Here is a 25281-nt window from a genome sequence, read left to right on the forward strand (position 1 = left end):
TCCAACCAGGTTTCCGAAGAAACAACACTAGCTGATTTGTGTGAGATTCTGCAGAACGTAAAGACTGAGCTAGTACCAAGATATCGTTCAAATAAGGAAACACCGCGATACCTTGTTCTCTGATTACAGAGAGTAGGGCACCCAGAACCTTTGAAAAGATTCTTGGAGCTGTTGCTAGGCCAAATGGAAAAGCAACAAATTGGTAATGCTTGTCTAGAAAAGAGAATCTCAGAAACTGATAATGTTCTGGATGAATCGGAATATGAAGGTATGCATCCTGCAAGTCTATTGTGGACATATAATGTCCTTGCTGAACAAAAGGCAGAATAGTCCTTATAGTCACTATCTTGAAAGTTGGTACTCTTACATAACGATTCAAAATTTTCAGATCCAGAACTGGTCTGAACAAATTTTCTTTCTTTGGTACAATGAATAGGTTTGAATAAAACCCCAAACCTTGTTCCTGAGGAGGAACTGGCATGATTACCCCTGAAGACTCCAGGTCTGAAACACACTTCAGGAAAGCCTGAGCTTTTACTGGATTTACTGGGATACGTGAGAGAAAAAAATCTTCTCACAGGAGGTCTTACTCTGAATCCTATTCGATACCCTTGAGAGAAAATGCTCTGAATCCATTGATTTTGAACAGATTTTTATCCAAATATCCTTGAAAAACCTTAATCTGCCCCCTACCAGCTGAGCTGGAATGAGGGCCGCACCTTCATGCGGACTTAGGGGCTGACTTTGGTTTCCTAAAAGGCTTGGATTTATTCCAATTTGAGGAAGGCTTCCAATTGGAGGCAGAATCCTTGGGGGAAGGATTGAGTTTTTGTTTCTTATTCTGACGAAAGGAACGAAAATGGTTAGAAGCCTTAGACTTAACCTTAGGTTTTTTATCCTGAGGCAAAAAACTCCCTTTCCCCCAGTAACAGTTAAAATAATAGAATCCAACTGGGAACCAAATAAATTATTACCTTGGAAAGAAAGAGATAGTAATCTAGATTTAGATGTCATATCAGCATTCCAGGATTTAAGCCACAAAGCTCTTCTAGCTAAAATAGCTAAATACATGGATCTAACATCAATTTTGATAATATCGAAAATAGCATCACAAATAAAATGATTAGCATATTGCAGTAAGCGAATAATGCTAGATAAGTCAGAATCCAATTCCTGTTGTGCTAAATTCTCCAACCAGAAAGTTGATGCAGCCGCAACATCAGCTAAAGAAATTGCAGGTCTGAGAAGATGACCTGAATATAAATAGGCCTTCCTTAGATAAGATTCAAGCTTCCTATCTAAAGGATCCTTAAAGGAAGTACTATCTTCCATAGGAATAGTGGTACGTTTAGCAAGAGTAGAAATAGCCCATCAACTTTGGGGATCTTTCCCAAAACTCTATAGATTTTACTGGTAAAGGATACAATTTTTTAAACCTTGAAGAAGGAATAAAAGAAGTACCTGGCTTATTCCATTCCTTAGAAATCATATCAGAAATAGCCTCAGGAATAGGAAAAAACCCCTGGAGAAACCACAGGAGGTTTAAAAACAGCATTTAAACGTTTATTAGACTGAACGTCAAGAGGAATGGTTACCTCAATATCCAAAGTAATTAACACTTCTTTTCATAAAGAACGCATATACTCAATTTTAAATAAATAAGTAGATTTGTCAGTGTCAATGTCTGAGGAAGGATCTTCTGAATCAGATAGATCCTCATCAGAAGAGGATAAATTATTATGTTGTTGGTCATTTGAAAATTCATCAACTAAATGAGAAGTTTTAAAAGTTCTTTTACGTTTATTTGAAGGTGAAAATGCAGACAAAGCCTTCAGAATAGAATCAGAAACAAATTCTTAAAATTTACAGGTATATCATGCACATTAGAAGTTGAAGGAACTGCAACTGGCAATGTACTATTACTAATGGATACACTATCTGCATGTAAAAGTTTATCATGACAACTATTACAAATGACATTCGGCGAGATAATTTCTACAATTTTACAACAAATGCACTTAGCTTTGGTTGAACCGATGTCAGGCAGCAATGTTCCAGTAAAAGCTTCTGAGGCAGGATCAGATTGAGACATCTTGCACAATGTAAGATAAAAAACAACATATAAAGCAAAATTATCTATTTCCTTATATGACAGTTTCAGGAATGGGGAAAAAATGCAAATAGCATAGCCCTCTGATAGAAAAAAGCAAGAGGCAAACATCAATGGGGTATTGAAATAATAAAAAAGTTTGGTGCCAAGTATGACGCACAACGCAAATAAACTTTTTTGGCGCCCAAAAAAATAACTGGAAATGACACACTCGCGTCACTAATGACGCAACAGTGTGAAAGGTCTCGGCATCAAGTATGACGCCGGAAGTGACGAACTTGCGTCATAGACGTACTTTTCCGCTCCAAAAAATTTTTCGCGCCAAGAATGACGCAATAAAGTTTAGCATTTGTCGCACCCACGGGCCTAATACCGCCCGCAATTTGTAAGAAGTAGTCAATTGAAAAAAAGACTAAACCACAGGTAAGAAATAAATTTCATATTTAAAAGATGTTTATATTCCCCAAATATGAAACTGACAGTCTGCAGAAGGAAATACATGAACCTGACTCATGGCAAATATAAGTACAATACATATATTTAGAACTTTATATAAATGCATAAAGTGCCAAACCATAGCTGAGGTGTCTTAAGAAATAAAAAACATACTTACCAAAAGACACCCATCCACATATAGCAGATAGCCAAACTAGTAATAAAACAGTTATTAGTAGAGGTAATGGTAAATTGAGAGTATATTGTCGATCTGAAAAGGGAGGTAGGAGATGAATCTCTATGACCGATAACAGAGAACCTATGAAATAGACCCCCATTAGGGAAATCATCGTATTCAATAAGTGATACTCCCTTCACGTCCCTCTGACATTCGCTGTACTCTGAGAGGAATCGGGCTTCAACAATGCTGAGAAGCGCATATCAACGTAGAAATCTTAGCACAAACTTACTTCACCACCTCCATAGGAGGCAAAGTTTGTAAAAACTGAATTGTGGGTGTAGTGAGGGGTGTATTTATAGGCATTTTGAGGTTTGGGAAACTTTGCCCCTCCTGGTAGGATTGTATATCCCATATGTCACTAGCTTGTGGACTCTTGCCAATTACATAAAAGAAACATCAGTGTAAACAGGAACCTCTAAATATTTGTCCATTTTACACAATTTCTCTGGAACTACAATAGGGTCACAATCATCCAGAGTAGCTAAAACCTCACTGAGCAATCAACGGAGGTGCTCTAGCTTAAATTTAAATGCCGTCATATCTGAATCTGTCTGAGGGAACATCTTTCCTGAATCAGAAATCTCTCCCTCAGACAGCAAATCCCTCATCCCTACCTCAGAACATTGTGAGGGAATATCGGATACGGCTACTAAAGGGTCAGAAGGCTCAGCATTTGTTCTTAACCCAGAGCTACTGCGCTTCCCTTGCAACCCTGGCAGTTTAGAGAAAACCTCTGTGAGGGTAGTATTCATAACTGAAGCCATATCTTGCAAGGTGAAAGAATTAGACGCACTAGAAGTACTTGGCGTCGCTTGTGCGGGCGTAACTGGTTGTGACACCTGGGGAGAACTAGATGGCGAAACCTGAATTACTTCTGTCTGAGAATCATTTAATGCCAAATTCCTATAAGTCAAAATATGCTGTTTGCAATTTATTGACATATCAGTACAATTGGGACACATTCTTAGAGGGGGTTCCACAATGGCTTCTAAACAAATTGAACAATGAGTTTCCTCAGTGTCAGACATGTGTAACAGGCTAGTAATGAAGCAAGCAAGCTTGGAAAACACTTTATTTAATAAAACAAAACCACAATTTGCAAAAACGGTACTGTACCTTTAAGAGAAAAGAAAGGCATACAAAAACTGCAAAACAGGTTAAAATTGCTTCAAAATTTCCGAAATTTTAACAGTGTACCCACTAAGCCTTAGAAGGATTGCAAGTAAAAAAGCAATAGACCCCCAAATGAAAAAAATGGATTGATAAGTGTCTAAAACCGGTTTAAACCCCCTAAAGCACCTTGCCACAGCTCTGCTGTGGCCCTACCTGCCCTTAGGAAGCGATAATATGGGGTTTAAAGCTTCAATTAGTCCCTCAGAAGACTCTCAGGACCTCAGGAGAAGTTGCTTGCTGCTTGTAAATGTAGGCCCCGCCCCCCACACTCGATGTTGCTGGGGCCTACACAAAACTAACAAACCCTGCCTGAAAGCCATGTGGGTTATAAACAACCCAAAAGAACCCTCAAGCAAATGTCCCATAAAACAGAAAACGTTACTCCCAGACTCAAAAACGTTTGTCCCAAATTCACATAACAAACTGAGTGCCCACAAAAAAATTAACCCTTTATGCAAGCTAGTAAAAACCTCTGATAACACTAGGATTACTGCTTCCCCTTCCCCTAATGGGGACACTGTCAGCCTTTCTGAGTTAACACAGTCTCTGCAGAAAATATGACTGAACATACCTCATTGCTGTATAGCAAGAAACCGTTCCTCACACTGAAGTTTTCCTGTACTCCTCAGCTCATATGGGAACAGCAGTGGACCTTAGTTACAAATGCTAAGATCATCATCCTCCAGGCAGAAATCTTCATCTATGTCCTGCCTGAGAGTAAATAGTACAACACCGGTACCATTTACATAACAAACACTTGATTGAAGATAAAATAAAACTAACAGTTTAACACCTCTTCTCTTTACCCTTCCTGCTTAGAGCCAGCAAAGAGAATGACTGGGGGGTGGAGTTAAGGGGGGAGCTATATAGACAGCTCTGCTGTGGTGCTCTCTTTGCTACTTCCTGTCAGGAAGGACAATATCCCACAAGTTAGGATGAATCCGTGGACTCGGTACATCTTGAAAAAGAAAATGCAGCCCATAGCCCTCATTATAAACCTTGCCCAATTGTGACAGAAAAATAAAAATAAACAGGTTTCAGTAACACCCTCCTTGAAAATAGGTCTACTGCTTACCCCTTCCCTAAAAAAGGGAATACATATTCAGCCATCTTCTGACATACTAAGTCTCTTCAGAATAAAAGGCTGCACATACCTCAAACGCTGCAGACAGCATGACACGGTCTCCACACTGAAGATGTCTCCTGTATTACCTTCAGATCTGTGGTAACCAACATGGATCTTAGTTACAGCTGCTAAGATCATCAACCTCAGGGAAGAATTCTTCTTCCAAACCCCCCTGAGGGAAACAGTACTAACCGGTACCATTTAAAATAAAAAACTTCTTGATTGAAGAAAACTAACACTAACAACTCACTTTACCTCTTACTAGTATAACACAGGCAAAGAGAATGACTGAGGGTGGAGGGGAGGGGCTATATATACAGCTCTGCTGTGGTGCTCTTTGCCACTTCCTGTTAGGAGGTTAATATCCCACAAGTAAGGATGAAATCGGTGGACTCGTCATATCTTTGTAAAAGAAATTGCCATTTTTCCAGCTCACTGCTCCCAGCCTCAAAACCACAATTAGGACCAGGGATCTGTGAAATTAACCACAAAGAAACAGGCCTCCTAGTGTAATACTGTAGTACTATAAGAGAGTACAGACGTCCTGAGTAGATTATTATACCCACTTGTGCTGAGTGAAGCCTCCTGGGATCTTGCAGTGTCCCAGCTCACTGTTCCCTGGCCAGGGAAATATGGTCACAGACTCCCAGTATCAGCTCCAGAAAAATGCAAACAAAGCACAGGCTTCCAGAAAATTAAAATTAATTTATTTAAATAACAATATAAAAACTAAGGGTGCAGGAACTCATCCAAAGTGTATAAAAATGAGAGAGTTACAGATTGCAACGCGTTTCTCAGCTGTACTAGCTGTTTCATCAAGCATCTGTTACTGAAGAGGAAGCACTGGCTTTTAAATACAAGCTAACCAATCACAAGTGGCCCTTATGACACACCACCTATTCACCCAATCAAAAAAGGGGGGTGTTATTGGACTATTAAAAATCAGAGTATATGCATACAAGTACATACTTAAATCATTATAAGTGTTGTACATATCTGGCAATATGACATAGAAAAACGAGAATGATATAAATCAAATGCAGCAACGTTTAAACATTTAAAGATAATATCATTGAGATGTAAAACCCAAAAGAATTGTTTCATTACAAAAAGGGTTATTGATAGACATTCATAAATAAAGCCTATTAAACTTAATACCTCAAAGTCTCAGTACATGTATCAATAATACAAACAGCTTTTCCTTTTTTGTGCTCATTCCTGTTACTCACCAAGTCGATCCCCACTGAGGATCCAAGACTATATATCCCAACAATAGGGCCGTAGATGTTATTAAAAGTTATAGTTGCTTACTACTAAGCATCATTTGTTATAGTTTATTAAAATTTAATACAATGTATGTAACATGTCGTATTAGTGTGTGGCTGGTATACAGCAACAAGCAATCGTTGCGAGAGCGTGATTCATCCATGGATAAGGAGAGTATCTTATAGCCAATCAGGTGGGGATATAAACAAAGGGGTATAACCATAAGACGCCTATCAGGGGGCATTCTAAAGCAATGTGGGCGTTTCATTATGTATCCCTAATACCGCATATGTGGAGCGGTAAGATTGACCCGTGACAGCTATCAGTAGTATAAAGAACCAATAATAAGGGGTCAAGATAAATATGACGTGAATGTGATGTTAATCACTAAATGAGAAAGTATATAGTGGTGTACTATTCGTGAGCATGTGATGATGTGACAATTACTAAAAAAATATTATATGTAATGCTTGTGGTCGTTAAAACCTAATACATGTATATATAACAAGAATGGTTCATTAAAATAACCAGGTGGGGCGCTAGATATGTTATACTACTTGTGATCGTTAAGGCCTATAAGAGGAATATCTATATCTCATAAGTGATGCATTGATAATTACATAGGGAATAAGTGGCGATGTGACACTGATGGTGCTACTTCGTTATGAATATAGGCCAGATGAGGGGATCATATAGACGTTCGTGTAGAAAACTCTAATGTGAATAATACTATAAACGTGATAGATTTTTGGATCTTGTATGTCCAAAAAAATAATGAATATTTCTATAGGAGGTCATGTATATCATTAAAATAGATGTGTGACCATATTGGGGGGGGGGTGTAGGATACATTGTGAAGCATTGTGTGGAGTGGCAGGGGATGGTATAGAGAATCCTTCTATTATTATGATACTAAGTGATAAAGGATAATTCATTTGTATAAGAATATAGGGATAAATCTAAAAAATATAATATATACAAATATATATACCGGTATATATGATATATAAAAATGGAACTGATGATATATGACCCTATATATAATCACACAATATACTATTCCAAATGATAAGGGGAACAGGGAAAGAGTGGGATGTAATTATGACAATTTATGATGTATGGAAATTGTGAGAAACATTCAGAACACAAACCAGGATTACAAGAAAGCATATTATAGGTGATTCTAACATATATATAAAAAATATCACCAAAAAGCTGCCATATCTATATTTTTGTTTAAACCCTCTGGGAAAAGAGTACCAAATGTATAATTCCAGTAGGTTTCTCTTTGGCAACGTCTAGTAAACCTATTGGATCCCTGTATAGGCAGGATACTTTCCAAAAGGGTTATGCGAAAGTTACATTCATGTCCTTGTTGGCAGATTCTATGGTGCCTGGCTACACTATGTTTATGACTACTTTTGGTTCTATTTCTATAATGTTCTTCCCATCTACGACGGACCTTGCGGATAGTGTGGCCCAAATATTGGATACCACATTGGCATGTAAGTAGATAAATAACAAATGAGGAGCTACAGTCTAACCTTTATTTAATGGGATATGTACGACCGGTTGTATTAGAGGTGACATTGGTTACTCCATGTGAGATATATTTACACATGTTGCACCTCTTTATCCTACATCTATATGCCCCTTTGGTGGTATATAGATTGGAAGTGGAGATTTGATGTTTTAGATTTTTCTTTCTCGTCACTATATTACTGGGGGACAACTTTTGTTTGATAGTTGGTGCTCTCCTGTACGTTATAGAAGGTTTATCTTAAGTAGATACCAATGTTTATTGATGATCTTTTTTATTCTATGATTGGAGTTGAAATTGGTAATAAAAGACATTCTTTGTCTGGTATTCTCGGATTCTTGGGCTCGATTCATTGAATGTTTAGAATTTATAAGATGAGTTTTCTACACAAACCTCTATATGATCCCCTCATATGGCCTATATTCATAACGAATGAATGTTGTTCACAAATCATATAGTGGTCAAATGACAGAATGGAGACTTCAGTCACATATCAGTATTTCCTGCCTGAGGAAACAGCGTGGATAGCGCTGAGAAACGCGTAACGTGTTTTACTGATAGATTTTATCTATTTGTTTGTGAACTTGTTTTTACATTTTTAATATAAAACTCTTCTTTGAAAACTGAAGTCTCCATTCCATTGTTTGACCACTATATGATTTGTGAACAACAAACTATCCTGGCTATTATGTGCGCTGGGCCACTATAATATACCCAGCATGCTACAACTGCACTTCAGTGTGCTTCGTATCCATCTGTTGGGAACAGCTAGTGGGCCGTTTACTACTAACTCATCTGCACTAGGAGTCGCCCTCTGTGTCTTTTCCTTTTTACAGATTACCTACAGCAATATATCTTCAGGAGGAGCTGCCCTGGTTTTGGTGCACAGTAAACTGGGACACTGTCAAGTTCCTAGACCATTTACCTAGGCATTACCTTTAATATTTGTGAGTATTATTGTGAGTATTATTGTGAGTATTATTGTGAGTATTATTGTTCTTTGATCACATTTGTCATTTTGCATATTGGCTACACTAGGAGGCGCCCTTTCTTATCATGTCTTATGGTTATACCCCTTTGTTTATATCCCCATCTGATTGGCTATAAGATACTCTCCTTATCAATGGATGAATCACGCTCTCGCAACAACGATTGCTTGTTGCTGTATACCAGCCACACACTAATACGACATGTTACATACATTGTATTAAATTTTAATAAACTATAACAAATGATGCTTAGTAGTAAGCAACTATAACTTTTAATAACATCTACGGCCCTATTGTTGGGATATATAGTCTTGGATACTCAGTGGGGATCGACTTGGTGAGTAACAGGAATGAGCACAAAAAAGGAAAAGCTGTTTGTATTATTGATACATGTACTGAGACTTTGAGGTATTAAGTTTAAAGGGCCACTGTAAGTAAATATTTTCTATGCCTGTTACTAACTAACTACCCCAAATACGCTTTTTATCAATAGCATTTCATTAACATATCTCTACCGTATATCAGAAATCTTGTCTGCAAATTTAATTGTTTTCCAAACCCACTCCGTGGGTATCCTTTGCTCTGTACCAATCCGTTTACAATACCTAGGTTTCAAAATGGCGCTTTAAACAAAAAGTTATTGGTTTAAGTATTTTGAACATGCAGTGCTGAAAATAGTGGGCAGGATAACGTGACATCATCGGCGAATAAAAGATATAACTTTTAGAACGTTATGAAACTTCGTTTTGGAGAAAATATAGGTCAGTAGGTTTTAATTAATGTTTATTAACTTTAATATGTTAGTTGTTTAGCTTAAAAATTATAACAGAAAGTAATCCTTTAATAGGCTTTATTTATGAATGTCTATCAATAACCCTTTTTGTAATGAAACAATTCTTTTGGGTTTTACATCTCAATGATATTATCTTTATAAATGTTTAAACGTTGCTGCATTTGATTTATATCATTCTCGTTTTTCTATGTTATATTGCCAGATATGTACAACACTTATAACGATTTAAGTATGTACTTGTATGCATATACTCTGATTTTTAATAGTCCAATAACACACCCCTTTTTTGATTGGGTGAATAGGTGGTGTGTCATAAGGGCCACTTGTGATTGGTTAGCTTGTATTTAAAAGCCAGTGCTTCCTCTTCAGTAACAGATGCTTGATGAAACAGCTAGTACAGCTGAGAAACGCGTTGCAATCTGTAACTCTCATTTTTATACACTTTGGATGAGTTCCTGCACCCTTAGTTTTTATATTGTTATTTAAATAAATAAATTTTAATTTTCTGGAAGCCTGTGCTTTGTTTGCATTTTTCTGGAGCTGATACTGCGAGTCTGTGACCATATTTCCCTGGCCAGGGAACAGTGAGCTGGGACACTGCAAGATCCCAGGAGGCTTCACTCAGCACAAGTGGGTATAATAATCTACTCAGGACGTCTGTACTCTCTTATAGTACTACAGTATTACACTAGGAGGCCTGTTTCTTTGTGGTTAATTTCACAGATCCCTGGTCCTAATTGTGGTTCTGAGCCTGACTCTTGTGTGTACATATATCCATTTCTGTCATCACAGTATTATACTAGGAGGCCTGTTTCTTTGTGGTTCATTTCACAGATCCCTGGTCCTAATTGTGGTTCTGAGCCTGACTCTTGTGTGTACATATATCCATTTCTGTCATCACAGTATTATACTAGGAGGCGCCCTCTGTTTTGTGATTTCCACTCACAGATTCTTCTCGTTGACTTCAAGAATATCTGAAGAGGAGCAGCCTGAATTTGTGTTTCCAGATTTAGCCTCTCCATCTGGGGCATTCATCTCATATCTGTAACCATATTGATGGTGGCAAGTGGGACTCAGATAAGATTTAGCTATCTTTTCTTATTTTTGATGTGTTTTTTCTTTTTAATATTTAGGTGAATCATCACTGCATGTTTATATATAGTAATAGATTTGTTACAATGTGTTGATACCAACATATGTACACAGTTTGTCTCATATGATACTTTAGTGACCTTTTCCTCTTGCGTCCCCTAGAGTTGAACATAAAGGTAATATCAACAGTTGCTAAGTTTTATCTATATGAAACACATGAACTAACACCCTCTAGTGGTGAAAAACTGTCAAAATGCATTTAGATTAGAGGCAGCCTTCAATGTCTAAGAAATTAGAATATGAACCTCCTAGGTTTCGCTTTCAACTAAGAATACCAAAAGAACAAAGCAAAATTGGTGATAAAAGTAAATTGGAAAGTTGTTTAAAATGACTGCCCTATTAGAATTATGAAAGTGTTTTTGGACTTGACTGTCCCTCTAAGAAAGAACAGAAAAGAGAACGTTCCTGCCCACTTAACATAGGACAACACCAGTCCTCAGTGTAAGAAGTCTTACAGACCAAAGGCTTGCTTGCTTTGAAATTGATAGGCTTTTGATATGCAATGAACAATCTAGGTAAATTACTCTTTCTTGGCCAAGAGGGGATTACAAAAGCCAATTTGTCTTTAGTTCTATCCAAATAACAATGGAGACATCTGACAACATCCAGAGTATACAGAGACTTTCCGTCTATTAATTCCTTTTGTGCAGAAAAAGAAGGAAAAATGATATTCTGAGATAAATGGAATGCTGGATAAACATTCAGTAAAAATTCAGGTACTGTTTATCCTTATGAAAGGTCAAAAACGGTTCTTCTACAGACAAGCATGGAGTTCAGAAACATGATGTATAAGCTATCAAAAATAGTGTCTTCAAGGTCAGAAACCATAAAGAGGCCGTCTTCAAATGCTCAAAAGGTGATACCATAAATGCATCCAAGACCAAAAGGTAGATCCCATGGATAAAGAGTCTGAAAAAACTAGACCATAAGAGGCTCTTGCACCTAAGGAACATGAGATGGCTGAAATTGAGCTTTGAGTGTAGTGGAAGAGAAACCTTGCCAAAATACATCATGTAAAAAAATGAAGCAGGTCACACAGCTGAAAATTATGCAGAAAAAGCATTCCAAATTCCATAGAAGGATTTTGTGGAGAGCCTCAATGACTGGAACAGGGATATTCATCCTACTATACTGTGAGCACTCAGTAGCCAGGCCGTCAGATGCAATTTCTTTGTGTTTCGGATGAGGTATAGGACCCTGATGAAGAACTTCTCTGAAATTCAGGAGAAACCAATGTTTATGAATTGCCAACTGTGGAAACCAGGGTCTCCTGGGCCAATAAGGAAGAATCACGATAAAGCTTCCCTTTTCCATCTTTATTCTCTTCAAGAAACAAAGTATAAAAGGTACTTGGGAAAGACATATCCTAGTTAAAAAATCCAATTTTTGGCTGAACACATCTATTCCCATTGATCAAGGGACTGGAATTCGAATGAAGAACTTGTTGATCTGGCAATTGAGATTGCTGGCCATCATGTCCACATCTGGAAACCCCCACATTAGAGTTATGGTGAGAAAAATACTTCTGTGAAGTTGCCATTTGTGGAAAAATCTAGAATCTGCTCAAGAAGCCTGCCTCCACATTTAGGTGAACTGGTACATGAACTGGTATAATCTGATTAAAAATTGTCTGTGCCCCATCTGAAAATTGGAGCTACAGCCCGAAGGACTCCTTGTTCCTCCTTGATACTTGATATAGGCTATAGCTGTTCAGTTTTCGGACAGAACCTTGATTGACTGACCTTGCAGAATCCTCTTCAAAGACAGCTATAAACTGTAAAAAGTAAATTGGAAAGTTGTTTAAAATGACTGCCCTATTAGAATTATGAAAGTGTTTTTGGACTTGACTGTCCCTCTAAGAAAGAACAGAAAAGAGAACGTTCCTGCCCACTTAACATAGGACAACACCAGTCCTCAGTGTAAGAAGTCTTACAGACCAAAGGCTTGCTTGCTTTGAAATTGATAGGCTTTTGATATGCAATGAACAATCTAGGTAAATTACTCTTTCTTGGCCAAGAGGGGATTACAAAAGCCAATTTGTCTTTAGTTCTATCCAAATAACAATGGAGACATCTGACAACATCCAGAGTATACAGAGACTTTCCGTCTATTAATTCCTTTTGTGCAGAAAAAGAAGGAAAAATGATATTCTGAGATAAATGGAATGCTGGATAAACATTCAGTAAAAATTCAGGTACTGTTTATCCTTATGAAAGGTCAAAAACGGTTCTTCTACAGACAAGCATGGAGTTCAGAAACATGATGTATAAGCTATCAAAAATAGTGTCTTCAAGGTCAGAAACCATAAAGAGGCCGTCTTCAAATGCTCAAAAGGTGATACCATAAATGCATCCAAGACCAAAAGGTAGATCCCATGGATAAAGAGTCTGAAAAAACTAGACCATAAGAGGCTCTTGCACCTAAGGAACATGAGATGGCTGAAATTGAGCTTTGAGTGTAGTGGAAGAGAAACCTTGCCAAAATACATCATGTAAAAAAATGAAGCAGGTCACACAGCTGAAAATTATGCAGAAAAAGCATTCCAAATTCCATAGAAGGATTTTGTGGAGAGCCTCAATGACTGGAGCAGGGATATTCATCCTACTATACTGTGAGCACTCAGTAGCCAGGCCGTCAGATGCAATTTCTTTGTGTTTCGGATGAGGTATAGGACCCTGATGAAGAACTTCTCTGAAATTCAGGAGAAACCAATGTTTATGAATTGCCAACTGTGGAAACCAGGGTCTCCTGGGCCAATAAGGAAGAATCACGATAAAGCTTCCCTTTTCCATCTTTATTCTCTTCAAGAAACAAAGTATAAAAGGTACTTGGGAAAGACATATCCTAGTTAAAAAATCCAATTTTTGGCTGAACACATCTATTCCCATTGATCAAGGGACTGGAATTCGAATGAAGAACTTGTTGATCTGGCAATTGAGATTGCTGGCCATCATGTCCACATCTGGAAACCCCCACATTAGAGTTATGGTGAGAAAAATACTTCTGTGAAGTTGCCATTTGTGGAAAAATCTAGAATCTGCTCAAGAAGCCTGCCTCCACATTTAGGTGAACTGGTACATGAACTGGTATAATCTGATTAAAAATTGTCTGTGCCCCATCTGAAAATTGGAGCTACAGCCCGAAGGACTCCTTGTTCCTCCTTGATACTTGATATAGGCTATAGCTGTTCAGTTTTCGGACAGAACCTTGATTGACTGACCTTGCAGAATCCTCTTCAAAGACAGCTATAAACTGCAGGATGTTTGCAGGCAGAAAGGGCAGTCTCTTCTTGTTCCATTTTCCCTGAGCTTGACAATCAGTGTCTGTTGCACAGGCTCTAGCTGACTTTTCTTCCATTTTATTAACCAACCACGGACTAAAAAGTTGGTGGAGTCTGTAGTAAAGCTTGTTCTCTCTGCTATCAGCAGGATGTCTTCCAGATAATGTAAAAGGAATATTCCACTACTCTTGATCCATGCAATTATCGGGACAAGGATCTTTGTAAAGATTCTGGGAGCAGAGGAAATCCTGAAGGGCAAAGGTCTATACAGGTAGTGCTGAGCATTTGCTGAAAATATTAGAATGATGATGGATATAAGAAAAACACTTGGTGAAATTAGCGAATAATTGTACATTTAGGTAGAAATTTTCCTTATTAGAAATAACTGGGAGTAAAACTCCTGAGGCCTAGAACACCTTTTGAATTACCCAAGCAAGGAGTGAATCTTCCACATACTAGATGATTTCTTTCCTCTTTCCTTCTTCCACAGGAATCAGTGACCAAACAAAATGATTGGTTGGAAAAATCTTCCTGAATTCTAGCCTTTATCTACTGGTTACAATCTTTGGAACCCAGGGGTCCTTGATATGTTGAGACCAAATTTAATTAAACTGAACCAAACAAGCTCACACAGGAACTGTTTTGGAGGAGAAACCGTCATTGTGACTTTGTAGGTTGCCCTGAGATTGGCCTTACTCTAAATATCCCTTTTGCTGAAAGAAAGGGCTTTAAAGATTGGGACAATACGATTCTTTAGAAACTATATTTCTGGAAGCTTAAACTTGTGCTCATAGGCACAATGCAGCAGAAGAACATGTAAGTGTGTGCATGCTCCTAACCCCAGCCTTGCAGACTTACATAGGCACAGTGCAGCAGAAGCAAATGTAAGTATGTGCATGCTCCTAACCCCAGCAAATTCAGCAGATGGTTTAGAATCACACCAATCAGAGGACGAGGTAGGCAAATTCAGCAGATGGTTTAGAATCACACCAGAGGAAGCGGTAGGCAAATTAAGCAGATGGTTTAGAATCACACCAATCAATCAGAGGACGTGGTAGGCAAATTCAGCAGATGGTTTAGAATCACACCAATCAATCAGAGGACGCGGTAGGTAAATTCAGCAGATGGTTTAGAATCACACCAATCAATCAGAGGCAGCGGTAGGCAAATTCAGCAGATGGTTTAGAATCACACCAATCAATCAGAGGCAGCGGTAGGCAAATTCAGCAGATGGTTTAGAATCACACCAATCAATCAGAGGCAGCGGTAGGCAAATTCAGCAGATGGTTTAGAATCACACCAATCAGAGGACGCAGTAGGCAAATTCAGCAGATGGTTTAGAATCACACCAATCAGAGGACGCGGTAGGCAAATTCAGCAGATGGTTTAGAATCACACCAATCAGAGGAAGCGGTAGGCAAATTCAGCAGACGGTTTAGAATCACACCAATCAATCAGAGGACGCGGTAGGCAAATTCAGCAGATGTTTTAGAATCACACCAATCAGAGGAAGCGGTAGGCAAATTCAGCAGACGGTTTAGAATCACACCAATCAATCAGAGGACGCGGTAGGCAAATTCAGCAGATGTTTTAGAATCACACCAATCAGAGGACGCGGTAGGCAAATTCAGCAGATGGTTTCGAATCACACCAATCAGAGGACGCGGTAGGTAAATTCAGCAGATGGTTTAGAATCACACCAATCAATCAGAGGAAGCGGTAGGCAAATTCAGCAGATGGTTTAGAATCACACCAATCAATCAGAGGACGGGGTAGGCAAATTCAGCAGATGGTTTAGAATCACAATCAATCAGAGGACGCGGTAGGCAAATTCAGCAGATGTTTTAGAATCACACCAATCAGAGGACGCGGTAGGCAAATTCAGCAGATGTTTTAGAATCACACCAATCAGAGGACGCGGCAGGCAAATTCAGCAGATGGTTTAAAATCACACCATTCAGAGGACGCGGCAGGCAAATTTAGCAGATGGTTTAGAATCACACCATTCAGAGGACGCGGTAGGCAAATTCAGCAGATAGTTTAGAATCACACCAATCAGAGGACGCGGTAGGCAAATTCAGCAGATGGTTTAGAATCACACCGATCAGAGGACGCGGTAGGCAAATTCAGCAGATGGTTTAGAATCACACCGATCAGAGGACGCGGTAGGCAAATTCAGCAGATGGTTTAGAATCACACCAATCAATCAGAGGACGGGGTAGGCAAATTCAGCAGATGGTTTAGAATCACACCAATCAATCAGAGGAAGCGGTAGGCAAATTCAGCAGATGGTTTAGAATCACACCAATCAATCAGAGGACGCAGTAGACAAATTCAGCAGCTGGTTTAGAATCACACCAATCAGAGGAAGCGGTAGGCAAATTCAGCAGATGGTTTCGAATCACACCAATCAATCAGAGGACGCGGTAGGCAAATTCAGCAGATTGTTTAGAATCACACCAATCAATCAGAGGAAGCAGTAGGCAAATTCAGCAGATGGTTTAGAATCACACCAATCAGAGGACGCAGTAGGCAAATTCAGCAGATGGTTTAGAATCACACCAATCAGAGGAAGAGGTAGGCAAATTCAGCAGATGGTTTAGAATCACAACAATCAGAGGACACGGTAGGCAAATTCAGCAGATGGTTTAGAATCACACCAATCCATCAGAGGACGCGGTATGCAAATTCAGCAGATGGTTTAGAATCGCACCAATCAGAGGAAGTGGTAGGCAAATTCAGCAGATAGTTTAGAATCACACCAATCAATCAGAGGACGGGGTAGGCAAATTCAGCAGATGGTTTAGAATCACACCAATCAATCAGAGGAAGCGGTAGGCAAATTCAGCAGATGGTTTAGAATCACACCAATCAGAGGAAGCGGTAGGCAAATTCAGCAGATGGTTTAGAATCACACCAATCAATCGGAGGAAGCGGTAGGCAAATTCAGATGGTTTAGAATCACACCAATCAATCAGAGGACGCGGTAGGCAAATTCAGCAGATGGTTTAGAATCACACCAATCAATCAGAGGAAGCGGTAGAAAAATTCAGCAGATGGTTTAGAATCACACCAATCAATCAGAGGAAGCGGTAGAAAAATTCAGCAGATGGTTTAGAATCACACCAATCAATCAGAGATCGCCGTAGGCAAATTCAGCAGATGGTTTAGAATCACACCAATCAATCAGAGGAAGCGGTAGGCAAACTCAGCAGATGGTTTAGAATCACACCAATCAATCAGAGGACATAGTAGGTAAATTCAGCAGATGGTTTAGAATAACACCAATCAATCAGAGGAAGCGGTAGGCAAATTCAGCAGATAGTTTAGAATCACACCAATCAGAGGATGCAATAGGCAAAAATTCAGCAGATGGTTTAGAATCACACCAATCAGAGGAAGCGGTAGGCAAATTCAGCAGATGGTTTAGAATCCCACCAATCAGAGGAAGCGGTAGGCAAACTCAGCAGATGGTTTAGAATCACACCAATCAATCAGAGGACGCAGTAGGTAAATTCAGCAGATGGTTTAGAATCACACCAATAAATCAGAGGATGCAATAGGCAAATTCAGCAGATGGTTTAGAATCACACCAATCAGAGGAAGCGGTAGGCAAATTCAGCAGATGGTTTAAAATCACACCAATCAGAGGACGCAGTAGGCAAATTCAGCAGATGGTTTAGAATCACACCAATCCATCAGAGGAAGCGGTAGGCAAATTCAGCAGATGGTTTAGAATCACACCAATCAATCAGAGGATGCGGTATGCAAATTCAGCAGATGGTTTAGAATCGCACCAATCAGAGGAAGTGGTAGGCAAATTCAGCAGATAGTTTAGAATCACACCAATCAATCAGAGGACGGGGTAGGCAAATTCAGCAGATGGTTTAGAATCACACCAATCAATCAGAGGAAGCGGTAGGCAAATTCAGCAGATGGTTTAGAATCACACCAATCAATCAGAGGACGCAGTAGACAAATTCAGCAGATGGTTTAGAATCACACCAATCAGAGGAAGCGGTAGGCAAATTCAGCAGATGGTTTAGAATCAAACCAATCAATCAGAGGACGCGGTAGGCAAATTCAGCAGATGGTTTAGAATCAAACCAATCAATCAGAGGACGCGGTAGGCAAATTCAGCAGATGGTTTAGAATCACACCAATCAATCAGAGGAAGCGGTAGAAAAATTCAGCAGATGGTTTAGAATCACACCAATCAATCAGAGATCGCCATAGGCAAATTCAGCAGATGGTTTAGAATCACACCAATCAATCAGAGGAAGCGGTAGGCAAACTCAGCAGATGGTTTAGAATCACACCAATCAATCAGAGGACATAGTAGGTAAATTCAGCAGATGGTTTAGAATAACACCAATCAATCAGAGGAAGCGGTAGGCAAATTCAGCAGATAGTTTAGAATCACACCAATCAATCAGAGGATGCAATAGGCAAAAATTCAGCAGATGGTTTAGAATCACACCAATCAGAGGAAGCGGTAGGCAAATTCAGCAGATGGTTTAGAATCCCACCAATCAGAGGAAGCGGTAGGCAAACTCAGCAGATGGTTTAGAATCACACCAATCAATCAGAGGACGCAGTAGGTAAATTCAGCAGATGGTTTAGAATCACACCAATAAATCAGAGGATGCAATAGGCAAATTCAGCAGATGGTTTAGAATCACACCAATCAGAGGAAGCGGTAGGCAAATTCAGCAGATGGTTTAAAATCACACCAATCAGAGGACGCAGTAGGCAAATTCAGCAGATGGTTTAGAATCACACCAATCAATCAGAGGAAGCAGTAGGCAAATTCAGCATATGGTTTAGAATCACACCAATCAATCAGAGGAAGCAGTAGGCAAATTCAGCATATGGTTTAGAATCACACCAATCAGAGGACACAGTAGGTAAATTCAGCAGATGGTTTAGAATAACACCAATCAATCAGAGGAAGCGGTAGACAAATTCAGCAGATAGTTTAGAATCACACCAATCAGAGGAAGCGGTAGGCAAATTCAGCAGATGGTTTAGAATCACACCAGAGGACGCAGTAGGCAAATTCAGCAGATCGTTTAGAATCACACCAGAGGACGCAGTAGGCAAATTCAGCAGATGGTTTAGAATCACACCAATCAGAGGAATCGGTAGGCCAATTCAGCAGATGGTTTAGAATCACACCAATCAATCAGAGGACGCAGTAGGCAAATTCAGCAGATGGTTTAGAATCACATAAATCAATCAGAGGAAGCGGTAGGCAAATTCAGCAGATGATTTAGAATCACATCAATCAATCAGAGGACGTGGTAAGCAAATTCAGCAGATGGTTTAGAATCACACCAATCAATCAGAGGATGCAATAGTCAAATTCAGCAGATGGTTTAGAATCACACCAATCAATCAGAGGAAGCGGTAGGCAAATTCAGCAGATGGTTTCGAATCACACCAGAGGATGCAGTAGGCAAATTCAGCAGATGGTTTACAATCACACTAATCAGAGGAAGCAGTAAGCAAATTCAGCAGATGGTGTAGAATCACACCAATCAATCAGAAGACGCAGTAGGCAAATTCTGCAGAAGGTTTAGACTCACACCAATCAATCAGAAGACGCAGTAGGCAAATTCAGCAGATGGTTTAGAATCACACCAATCAATCAGAGGAAGAGGTAGGCAAATTCAGCAGATGGTTTAGAATCACACCAATCAGAGGACGCGGTAGGCAAATTCAGCAGATGGTTTAGAATTTCACCAATCAGATGAAGCGGAAGGCAAATTCAGCAGATGGTTTAGAATCACACCAATCAGAGGACGCGGTAGACAAATTCAGCAGATGGTTTAGAATCACACCAATCAGAGGAATCAGTAGGCAAATTCAGCAGATGGTTTAGAATCACACCAATCAGAGGAATCAGTAGGCAAATTCAGCAGATGGTTTAGAATCACACCAATCAGAGGAATCAGTAGGCAAATTCAGCAGATGGTTTAGAATCACACCAATCAGAGGAACCGGTAGGCAAATTCAGCAGATGGTTTAGAATCACACCAATCAGAGGACGCGGTAGGCAAATTCAGCAGATGGTTTAGAATCACACCAATCAGAGGAATCGGTAGGCAAATTCAGCAGATGGTTTAGAATCACACCAATCGGAGGAATCGGTAGGCAAATTCAGCAGGTGGTTTAGATTCCCACCAATCGGAGGAACCGGTAGGCAAATTCAGCAGATGGTTTAGAATCACACCAATCAGAGGACGCGGTAGGCAAATTCAGCAGATGGTTTAGAATCACACCAATCGGAGGAAGCGGTAGGCAAGGTTTTCCAGACCTAAAGTCTCTCTGACATAAGCAACAAACTCCACAGTAACAGGTGACAAAAGAAAAATAGAAATTTCTTTCTCAAATGCTAAATCAGATACAGGAAATAACTCAGCATCATTAGGTTTATATACAAACTTGCCACCAAAAACTTGACCAATGCAGGTAAAGCATCAATTCTTATCTTCCCACGCAGCTTTGCTGCTAAACCCCAACCTTGAGGGCTTGCATAGGCACAGTGCAGCAGAACATGTAAGTGCGTGCACGCTCCAAACACCAGCCTTGAGGACTTATATAGGCACAGTGCAGCAGCAGAACATGTAAGTGTGTGCACGCTCCTAACCCCAGCCTTGAGGACTTACATAGGCACACTGCAGCAGAAGCACATGTAAGTGCGTGCACGCTCCTAGCCCTAGCCTTGAGGACTTACATAGGCACAGTGCAGCAGCAGACCATGTAAGTGCGTGCACGCTCCTATCCCCAGCCTTGAGGACTTACATAGGCACAGTGCAGCAGAAGAGCGCTCCTGAACTCTGTTACAGAGGCCTCCCGGCATGTTAATCAAGTAAATGTGTGCACGCTCCTAAACCCAGCCACTGGTGAATGATGCACTTTTGGTGAAAATGGCAGTGCCTATAGGAAAGGGGAAGCCTAAGATGGACAGAACTAGGAATGACAAGGGGTAAGGCCTTATATTTAGGTAAAGGGGGTGTGGTACATTTCTGTCCGTGCCCCCCTGGGAAGGGGCGCTCTCACCTGGTGAGTCAATGCCAATTAGGCTAAAATAAATTCTGAGCAACTTATAACCGTCATTTGTTTTTCTGCATAAAAAGGGTAAAGAAACTTTTTTTTAAAATTTAAATTGAACACAACAGTACGAGTTCTGTACTTTCTACTAATAGTTGTTGGCAGATAGGCACTTCCTACTTATGTTCATTGGCTGATATGCAGTTCTTGCTGCACATTGGCTGATATGCAGTTCTTGCTGTTAATTGGCTGATATGCAGTTCTTGCTGTTTATTGGCTGATATGCAGTTCTTGCTATTTATTGGCTGATATGTAGTTCTGGCTGCTCATTGGCTGATATGCAGTTCTTGCTGTTTATTGGCCGATATGCAGTTCTTGTTGTTCATTGGATGATATGTAGTTCTTGCTGCTCATTGGGTGATATGTAATTCTGGCTGCTCATTGGCTGATATGTAGTTCTTGTTAATACACAATGGTTGATAGGATTGGTACCTTCTTTTAATATTGAGAAATTAGGAGGAAGTAACTATAAACCAATGGGAAATTAGTAGGAAGTCCACAGTAACCATCAGCAATGCCCAAACATCCAAACTTGTATTTAATAACTGTTCATAAGACCAACATGGTTCTTTAGGAACAGCAAAACTGTTTAACCCGGAAGATATCCAAATACCATCTATAAATGTATCTAAATTCATACTAATGTCTGCTGACAGACAACGTCTATGAAGATAATAAAATTAAATAATTAACAAGTGGAATGGGATTCTTTCTACTGCGACACTGCTCTAATTTACATCAGATTGAAGCTGCACTTCAGTATTCATAGACTGGTTCAGACAATATTGGATCATCAAATGATCTATTTCCTCTCAATTCTAACAAGTGTTACACAGTCTAAGACGTTTCATCGTTTTATACAAGAACATTACAATAACCTCTGGCTACAACATAATCTGCTTGAATGAATTAAAAACTATTTCATACCTCAGTGTGTTGTGGCGTAAGCTCCCCAGGGCTTGTATATCTGTATAGAAAAGTAATGAGTTTTACGTACACAAACCTTATAGTGTCACAAAATTAACAGCAGGGTCTGGCTCGGTAGAGGCGTCTCGGAGTAAATCCTCCAACTCCGTATCACTATATGTGTCACATGTATCTGTAGGGAAATACAGGGTTACAGATAAACCCCTAGGAAGAGAGGAAATGTAACCTTTATTGTTGGATATCAAACTAGTACTGAGATAGAACATAGCACCACTAGGACCTGATAAATTAATTTCATGGTGCTGAGAGTCCACGATCCATTACTGCTGGGAATTGCACTTCCCTACCACTAGGAGGAAGCAAAGATTCCCAAACTCCAAGAACTCTATAAAACCCCTCCCACCTCACCAGTACCTCAGTCTAATGTACAGCCAAGCACAAAGAGAGAGGAAAACTAATAAGAGCCAACAAAACAGGATCAGGAAAGAAAGATGTGCGCAAAAAAGGAAAAACCAACACAGAAAAAAATAGGATGGGTTCTCGTGGACTCTCACCACCATCAAAGAAATTTGTTTATCAGGTAAGCATACATGATGTTTACTTTCATACAGGTGGTGAGAGTCCACAATCCATTACTCCTGGAAACTAATACTCAAGCTGTGGAGTACACAAGTAAAAACAGAAAAAAGTGGGATATAAACATCTTTTTTCACTGAGAAGCCAAATCCACAACCTCAATAGAGTCTAAAAAAAAAGGCAATAAAAAATAACCAACAGGGAAAAATAAAACAGCATGAGACAACTGCATGAAGGCCACATTACCAAAGGCTTTCTCAGAAAAACAATTACATTTTAAATTAAAAATAATAAAAAAATATGCAAAGTAGACCAAAGAGCTGAATAGCAAAAACGTGTAACTGATAAAACTCTAAAAATATAAGACTTGGATTGTGGTCTGAAAAAAAGTGCAGAAAGCCACCTAGGTGTAGGCTGACCGGCCTCCAAGATAACCGTATGAATCAAAAGCTTCAAACAAGATGCAAAAGAAACCACAGAAATTCTCTGAACTTCCTACAACCAGCAAAAGAAACAAACTAAACGTAGTAAGTACGTAGTAGTCAACATAACACTACAAAGCTCTGACACGAAAAGACCACTCTGAAAAATAAAAAAGGAACAACAAAATCCCAACTTATACGGTCTTATCCTAAAGAAAAAAAAGACACAGAACACAAAGAGAAGAAAACTCTTCTAACAGATGAAACAACAAAAAGTAGTTTAATATCTACCAGAGGCATTGGCCCAAAAGAAAGAACCTGCAAAATCCTCAATGGCCTAGATTACGAGTTGTGCGTTAGCCTTAAAAAGCAGCGTTAAGAGGTCCTAACGCTGCTTTTTAACGCCCGCTGCTATTACGAGTCTTGCAGGAACAGGTGTACCGCTCACTTTTTTGGCCAGACTTGGAAATATCGCAAATCCACTTACGTCAATTGCGTATCCTATATTTTCAATGGGACTTGCATAGCGCCGGTATTACGAATCTGACCAAAAGTGAGTGGTAGACCCTCTTCTGTCAAGCCTGGTACCGCATGTAAAAGTCAGTAGTTAAGAGTTTTACACAACAACGCCGTAGCATAAAACTCTTAACTAAAGTGCAAAAAAGTACACTAACACCCATAAACTACCTATTAACCCCTAAACCGAGGCCCTCCCACATAGCAAACACTAAAATAAATATTTTAACCCCTAATCTGCCAAACCGGACATCGCTGCCACTATAATAAATATATTAACCCCTAAACCGCTGCACTCCCGCATCGCAAACACTATTTAAATATTATTAACCCCTAATCTGCCGCCCCAACGTCGCCGCCACTATAATAAAGTTATTAACCCCTAAACCTAAGTCTAACCCTAACAACCCCTAACTTAAATATAATTTAAATAAATCTAAATAAAATTACTATCATTAACTAAATTATTCCTATTTAAAACTAAATACTTACCTGTAAAATAAACCCTAAACTAGCTACAATATAACTAATATTTACATTGTATCTAGCTTAGGGTTTATTTTTATTTTACAGGCAAGTTTGTATTATTTTAACTAGGTAGAATAGTTATTAAATAGTTATTAACTATTTAATAACTACCTAGTTAAAATAAAGTCAAATTTAACTGTAAAAAAAACCCTAACCTAAGTTACAATTACACCTAACACTACACTACAATTAAATTAATTACCTAAATTAAATACAATTAATTACAATTAAATAAAATTATCTAAAGTACAAAAACAAACACTAAATTACAGAAAATAATAAAGAAATTACAAGATTTTTAAACTAATTACACCTAATCTAATCCCCCTAACAAAATAAAAAAGCTCCCCCAAAATAAAAAAATCCCTACCCTATACTAAATTACAAATAGCCCTTAAAAGGGCCTTTTGCGGGGCATTGCCCCAAAGTAATCGGCTCTTTTACCTGAAAAAAATTTACAATCCCCCCCCCAACATTAAAACCCACCACCCACACAACCAACCCTACTCTAAAACCCACCCAATCCCCCCTTAAAAAAAACTAACACTAACCCCTTGAAGATCACCTTACCAGGAGATGTCTTCACCCAACAGGGCAGAAGTGGTCCTCCAGACGGGCAGAAGTCTTCATTCAACCGTGCAGAAGTGGTCCTCCAGACGGGCAGAAGTCTTCATCCAGACAGCATCTTCTATCTTCATCCATCCGGCGCGGGTCCATCTTCAAGACATCCGACGCGGAGCATCCTCTTTTGTCCACAGCCGACGATTGAATGAAGGTTTCTTTAAATGACGTCATCCAAGATGGCGTTTCTTCAATTCCGATTGGCTGATAGAATTCTATCAGCCAATCGGAATTAAGGTAGAAAAAATCCAATTGGCTGATGCAATCATCCAATAGGATTGAACTTCAATTCTATTGGCTGTTCCAATCAGCCAATAGAATGCCAGTTCAATCCTATTGGCTGATTGCATCAGCCAATAGGATTTTTTCTACCTTAATTCTGATTGGCTGATGGAATTCTATCAGCCTATCGGAATTGAAGGGAAGCCATCTTGGATGACGTCATTTAAAGGAACCTTTATTCAGTCGTT

General features: G+C 39.3%; 1 protein-coding gene across 3 annotated transcripts in view; it reads right to left on the reverse strand.

Moving 5' to 3' along the window:
* PPP1R37 (protein phosphatase 1 regulatory subunit 37) overlaps positions 1–25281 on the reverse strand; it is a 242948-nt gene that overhangs the window by 26766 nt on the left and 190901 nt on the right. The window contains exon 12 of one of the 3 annotated variants that reach the window (XM_053688801.1): positions 22219–22320. The exons of 1 other annotated variant lie outside the window; for it this stretch is intronic. In XM_053688801.1, the coding sequence (XP_053544776.1) occupies positions 22226–22320 (95 nt within the window). In that variant the 3' untranslated portion in view covers positions 22219–22225. The remainder of the gene's footprint in view (positions 1–22218; positions 22321–25281) is intronic. One more of the 3 variants, XM_053688800.1, reaches the window with a different exon arrangement.

The sequence above is a fragment of the Bombina bombina genome, chromosome 7 (genome assembly GCF_027579735.1).
Source record: "Bombina bombina isolate aBomBom1 chromosome 7, aBomBom1.pri, whole genome shotgun sequence".
NCBI classification, from domain to species: Eukaryota; Metazoa; Chordata; class Amphibia; order Anura; family Bombinatoridae; genus Bombina; species Bombina bombina.